Here is a 7,072-nt window from a genome sequence, read left to right as displayed (position 1 = left end):
TCTCATTTGCATTTTGCCTAAATCTAGGGTGCTTACTTGCTAACATTTTCCCTTCTGACCTCAAATAAGTGAAGTGGTAAATCAAGGTCTCTGACACCAGAGACCATATCCTCATGTTATCTACCATACCACATGCTTACCTTTGTATCTTTGATATTTCTGGTCCAATATTAGAAATATCAATCTAAACATGTATATTTTTATTCTAGAAATTTAAAACAAAATAGACCTCTCAGAGGGAAGATGTTTCCTTAAAGTTATATATAATCTTTTGAGCAGCAGATTCAAGGACATGGTAATATTCTTAATGCATTTCTCTAAGTCCCAGCCTTTCACAGTGATGGTGAGCAATGTTCACATAGAACATTAAAATGGAGATTTTTCTAATAAGGAGACTCTCCCCTGTACCCCCTCCAATGAAGAGCTTGTGGCTGCATGTTTCCAGTGTTTTCTGATCTCTCTAGAACCACAGTCTCAGGTCTTCTACTGGAGTTATATTAATTTCCTCCTCAATTCCAACGAACCATACACAGATGAGGGTAGTTACATCTTCCAGTGGCATAAAATTATTTTAATTTAGTTTTGTTTTATTTTTTATTTTTTTAAATGTTTTATTTATTTCTAGGAGAGAGAGAGAGAGACAGCGGCGTGAGCAGGGGAGGGTCAGAGAGAGAGGGAGTCACAGACTCTGAAACAGGCTCCAGGCTCTGAGCTGGCAGTCAGCACAGAGCCCGACGCGGGGCTCGAACCCACGAACCGCGAGATCATGACCTAAGCGAAAGTCGGACGCTTAACTGACTAAGCCACCCAGGCGCCCCAATTTAGTTTTGTTTTAAATGGGCAGGAACTTAGAATTCATCCAGCTAATGCTCTTACTTTAGCATAATATTTGAACATTGAGAATAATGGTTCGCCCAAAAAGTAAAAGCAAAATTTGAAAAATATATAAATATATATCAATAAAGGCCTGTAGCATATTCTCTGAAGACAGAATCAATAGTGTTGATTCTCTGACTTGGTGGTTCTTAATATGCTTAGGTCCTAATACCCTTTGAGAATCTGGTAATGGTATGGATTACTTCCTAGAAAAAAATGCCATAAGCACATGTACACAAAAAATTGCACATGATTTTAGAAAGTACACTGTATTTCAGCCTTCTGAGATCTTTTCATACACTCCTAGGTGAGAACTTTGACTCTGAGGATTGAAATTCAAGAAACTGATCCCACTTTTGAACAAAAAGAACATGACATTAGTTCAATACATATATTTTTAGTACTTACGGTACATGCTTCTCTGATCAAGGCACAAAAAGAATGTGTTACTGTGTAACCTTCAACAGGGATTGAATCCACAACCTGTACACATTGAAGAAATGATGCCATAAAGTGAACTAATCAACTTAAAAACAGAGGGAGGGAGGAGACAAGAGGGGAGGGACAGGAAGGAAGAAGAAAACCAGGAAGAAAGAAGAAAACCAGAATATGGTGGATGATATTGCTTATGTTTGTAATGAGCTAATGAAGAATTAGTGAAGGCAAAATTATGGCTTTAGATATTAAGGAATTCTAAATTTGTGACTTTTAAAATATTCTACTTTAAAAAATATTACTCTATTTAGATGATTCACAGTAGCCTAAGAGAGTAACTCAAAAATTAATATGTACTAAGGAACGTTCATGCTTTCTTCAGAGAATAAATGCATGAAATTTTCCTTTTCTGTGGGAAAAAAATCTTTTTAAGAATGTAACTGTATCATATTCCTATTAATAGTACATTTAGTAAGTGGTTTTAACAGCATAATAAATGAATTGGCATACGTGACCTTAATTTGTATTTCCTTGTAAAGTTGAAAACTTTCTTAACTTTTTAAAGATTTACTCCCTCAGCATCTTTCAAATGTGCAGCACAGTATTATTAACTATAGTCACCATGCTGTATGTTATATCCCCATGGCCCTTATTTTGTAAGTGGAAGCCGCTACCTTTTATCCACCTTCCTTAACACACTTTAAGCATGATCACACTTAAAATCCTTAGGCTACCCTATATCTGAAGTCTAAGTATAGCAGTTTGAGAAAATCACCAGAGAGTTGTTTGAAATTAAATTATAGTTTCTTGCCCCAGAAATGTTAATGTAAAACTTCCAGATAGTGTTTTTGAAATTTCTTAATTAATTTCTTTTTGTAATTCAAAGAGATTTTGGTGTTACACTTAATCTGAAGAGCCAACTGGGGACTGTCGTTTTTTCCCCCAAACTCCTTGTATGTCAAATGTTGGCAAAATGTGAAACTTAAAAAAAAAGTATAGTTGGAAAAGCAAGTTAAAAAGAAAAAACTGAAACGTTTATATCCAAACTGGCTTTATTCTGGACTTCTTTTTTTCCAGAATATGGTGGATGATATTACTTACGCTCGTATTTTCTTTGCTTCAGAGCAATTAAAAGTTCTTTACAAAGTACTCCATAGCAAAAGACATACTATCTTATTTTACATACATTATTTTATTGGATCTTCAAAATGTCTCCATAAAGTAGAAACAAATAACTACTGTCCAGTTTCAGGACATATAGACAAGGAATTTAAATGATGTGGCTAATAAATTGGAGGTATATGGGAGGAAAAAGTTTTCCTTGACCCTCTTAGGGTCCCTGGCTGGTTCTCAAAGTAAATTAGTAAAGACAAATTAACAGGAGAAAAGCATACAAATTAAGTTTTGTGTGACACAGGAACCTTCACAAGGAAATGAAAACTCAAAGAAACAGTCCTCTGTGCTTTTCTGCTAGGTTTGATGAAGAGTGGACAGCTGTGAAGAATATGATAGGTTGAGTATTAAGTGACTATAATAAATTGGAGAAAACTTAGCAAGAACTGTTTGTTCAGAACCTTCTTGCTATCCTTTTGTTTTCGGAGATAAAAATACTCCTTACCATGAATGTAAAGAGGGCACCTCTTGTGTGAGGGTTTTACGGCCTTTTTCAGTGAAGAAGAGCAAGGGGGAGGAGGTCAGGGTGACTTCACTGCTTCAGTCATTTTCTCAGACTCTTTCAGCTTAAAGTACTCAATATGCCAAATGTCATATTCTGGGGGTGGCATGTCATGAACCCCATCAGAGGCATGTTCAAAACACAAACAAATAATTTCATGAACATGAGTAGAGGTTTTTTCACTGTTCCGTGAGCTGCCTTAGCGTGTATAGTCACCTAAGCCTCTCCTGCTGCTGATCCACAGGTGAAGACAGCAAAGCAATTCTTAATTATAGTAAACTTTTTTTAAAAAATTTTTAAATGTTTTATTTATTTCTAGGAGAGAGAGAGACAGCGTGAGCAGGGAAGGGTCAGAGAGGGAGGGAGTCACAGACAATCAGAGTAAACTTTGAAATCCACCAGTTTTAGGGTTTTTTCCTATCTTCACCATAATGGCTTTTAATTAAACACACCTATGGTGATATCCTGGAATTATACTGGCTTTGAAAATGTAAACTCTTGAACCCAACTCTCTACACAGAATCTACTATCCTTCAAATAATAATATAGTAGTAGCTTACAATGAGTGCTTATCATGTGCCAAACTTTTGGTGCTTTTTCCTCAATAAATCTACAGTATCCTCAGGCCTAGGTGGATAGATGTTAGTAGTATCAGCTTTACATTACCGATAAAGAAACAAAAGCTTGGACCTCATGGCCAGCGAGTGGCTGAGCTAGGATCTGAAGCAAGGACTGTGCACTCCCAGGGCCTGGAGTCTTTCTTTACCACTATGATAGATGCCTTTAGAGCTGTCATAACTCTTGTCCATCTTGTCACATCTCAGATGTGCCACCTTTTTTTGTCTATCACCTCTTCCTTCCTGTCTTGAATTGGACACATAATTGAACATTTGCACCACTTTCTCACTACCACATGTCCTCAATTCTCTCGTGCAACAGCTGACAAGCAAAATCCCAGCTCCTCCTCAATGCTCGAATCCACCTTTTCCACTCCACCATTCAAGTAAGTAAGTGCTGCTGAGAAAATCACGTTGCACAAATCGGCTCCACGAACATTTATAATCTACTTTATCTAGGTCTTAGAATTACTCATCAATCCATTTACTAGTCCTTTCTCAGCTGCTTTTCCCATTCCCATAAACGTCTATTTCAAACTATCCCCCTCCTCCCACGTGATCCATTTATTGGTCCAACTCCTCATACAATATTACCTCCTCCTCCTACTTTGTCAAGGAAAATGGGTTCATCTCTTGACAGTCTCCCTCAACTTTCCACCTTGAACTTACACATTTATTTACACCCACACACACTGTCATCCTCATTCTAATATCTCTCCTCCTGTGCCAGGCAAACCTTTGGTCCTGTGCCCTTGAGCACATGTCCTCTGCTTTCCTTTCAGCAGATCAGTGGGTCCAAACCTCTGATTTGACTCAGCACCATCCCCATCGTTGCCGAGTTTCTCTCTTCCCCTTAGCATATGTCCACTCTTAATTTCCCTTTCATCCCACTGCAACCTGACCTTTGCCCCTCAAACTGCTGAATCAGCTCTCATTAATTGGCTCGGTGCAGAGAATGGGCCAAGTCCTGATCTTCTGCCACATGCAGCCCTCCTCCTCCTTAAAGTGTTACGTCTCCTTGGCCTTATGGCCATGACTTCACCTCATTCCCCTTCTCACATTTCTTCTCTCTCATTCATAGGTTCCTCTTTATCCACCCTTTGACTGTTGGTGTCCCTTAATATTTTATTCTTGGACCTCCTATTTTACTCAATGTACTCCAAGGTACTTCAGTTTCCACATGCTCCCAGCTACTTAGTTTTAGCTCATATCTCTCCCCTTAGCTTCAATGTTGCACATCCAGCTGCCCTGCTGAAAATCTCAGCCAGGATGTCCTACACATATCTTAAACCAAAAGGCCAAAACAGATTTAATCATCTCCCTAAACATGTCCCTCTTTCTGTCAGAATTGGTGGCAGTCACCCCACCTGGAAGCTTGAGTCATCTATGAGTCACCTTACTCCCTGACCCCTAGATGCAGTCAAGTATTTCTTCCCAAATATTTGTCACACCTACCCCCTCCTCTGCATCCCTCTTGCCTTCACCATAGTACAGGACTGCATCATTTCTCACTTGGACTACTGCAATACCTCCTAACTAAGAACACTGCCGACCCATTCTACATACTGCTACTAAGTATGCTTTATCTAAAATATGAATCTAGCTGTGTCACTGGCTTAAAAAGTTTCAATGCCTCCCCAGCTGCCTAGTGAATTTCTTGGTTGCTAAATGAGGCCCTTCAGGATCTGACATATATCTATTTCTCTAGTGTCAATCCCTGCCACCCCTTGGCTACAGTTTCTAGCACTTATCTTTGCTCACAATGTTCATTAGTCCAGAATGTCCTTCCCTTCATTACTCTTTTGGTTTAGCTAACAGCTACTAAATTTAAGACTCCTACCAAGCCCTATCTCATCCACAAGCCTAGTCTGATTCCCTCACACAAGGTTAGGTAATCCTTCTCTGGTCTTCCATAACTTCATCTGGCTTGGACATATCCCTATTATATTTTGTTATAGTTGATTTATACTGGCTGTCTCTCTCATACATCAATTCTTTTTTTTAATGTTTTTTTTTTTTTAATTTCTGAGAGAGAGAGAGAGGCAGCGTGAGCAAGGGAGGGTCAGAGAGAGAGGGAAACACAGGATCTGAAGCAGGCTCCAGGCTCTGAGCTAGCTTGTCAGCACAGAGCCCGACATGGGGCACGAACCCACTGAATCATGAGATCATGACCTGAGCCGAAGTTGGACGCTCAACCGACTGAGCCATTCAGGCGCCCCTCATACATCAATCACTGAATAGATTTATTCCACAAATATCTATTGAGCATCTACTATGTGCCAGTCACTTGGGACAATGGCACATGAGCTTACTGTAAACAGGGACATTATATTATACATTTTTGTATTTCCTGGTGCTTATGCAAAGTCTGGTGCATAGTAGATATTCAAAACATGTTTAGTGAATAATTGAATAGATGGATAGATGAGTATTTGATATCAGGAGCATTTTAAATCAACAGTCATGAACTTTAAGTATCAGTTCAAGTATAGGGAAAAGAGCATACAACATAAAACAGAAGGACAATTTAAAAATTCAATTAAATTGCATAATGGTATAATCTGATAATTTTATTCAATAAGGAATAAATTTTAAGAAGAGACAATATAGCTAAGCTATTTAGAAGAAAATATTATTAGATCATTTTTTTATTTCCAAGTGCAGTACTTAGCACTGGGCAAGCTCTTATATTTATTATCTCCCTTTAAAGCATATTGTTGAACAGAGATAAATATTAAATGCCTACAGTCCCTCCACTTCCCTCAAAAGCCAAAAGTAATGAGAAATTTAATGTAAAAATCTAATGTAGTAATGGCAGCCAAATGAAGTTTAGTAAGACATGATTGAATTAATCCAAAAAGATTCCAGATGTTAAGTTCAAAATACTTCATTACCATTGTTGTTTAACCATATCAGACAGGATACATGTGGCAACGTATCTGTTGCCATATACCCTGTGTTCAAAAAGGGAATGAGAGGAAATTTATTAGCTGAGAAATTCCAAGTAATTCAGGCAGGTAATGCCCTACTCTATGAATGTTTTTCTAAAAATTACTAATGCCCTAGAATTTTTTTAAATGTTTATTTATTTATTTTGAGAGAGAGTGTGTGTGTGCACAAGAGGGGGAGGGTCAAAGAGAGAGAGAGGGACAGAGAGGATTCAGGCAGCCTGTGCACTGTCAGTTCCTTCTCACAAACCATGAGATCATAACCTGAGCCAAGATCAAGACTTGGACACTTAACTGACTCAGCCCCCGAAACTTTATTTTAAAGGCAAAAAATATTACCCACTTTTCTAGTAGGCCACATTAATTAACCTCTCTCTAAGTTTCAGTTACCTTACCTATAAAATAGAATAATAATAATGGCTGCAAAAAATATTATGTAGAAGAAAGAATTTCATAAATCCACATTAGTGCTCAGCAGAGTGTCTGACACATAGTAGGGCTCAATATTAGCGTCAAGTAAT

The 7,072-nt window shown here is 38.1% G+C and overlaps 1 protein-coding gene across 1 annotated transcript in view; it reads right to left on the bottom strand.

Annotated features, from left to right (window-relative positions):
• Positions 1 to 1,718: 1,718 nt before the first annotated feature.
• DEPDC4 (DEP domain containing 4) overlaps positions 1,719 to 7,072 on the bottom strand; it is a 26,547-nt gene continuing 21,193 nt past the window's right edge. The window contains 1 exon segment of the mRNA XM_077772184.1: positions 1,719 to 2,292. Within this exon segment, the coding sequence (XP_077628310.1) occupies positions 2,133 to 2,292 (160 nt within the window). The 3' untranslated portion in view covers positions 1,719 to 2,132.

This window comes from Crocuta crocuta, unplaced genomic scaffold (assembly GCF_008692635.1).
Source record: "Crocuta crocuta isolate KB4526 unplaced genomic scaffold, BGI_CrCroc_1.0 scaffold216, whole genome shotgun sequence".
In the NCBI taxonomy this organism is placed as follows: Eukaryota; Metazoa; Chordata; class Mammalia; order Carnivora; family Hyaenidae; genus Crocuta; species Crocuta crocuta.
The sequence above is the reverse complement of the archived record's forward strand: the minus strand, read 5'-3'. Positions and strand labels throughout refer to the sequence as shown.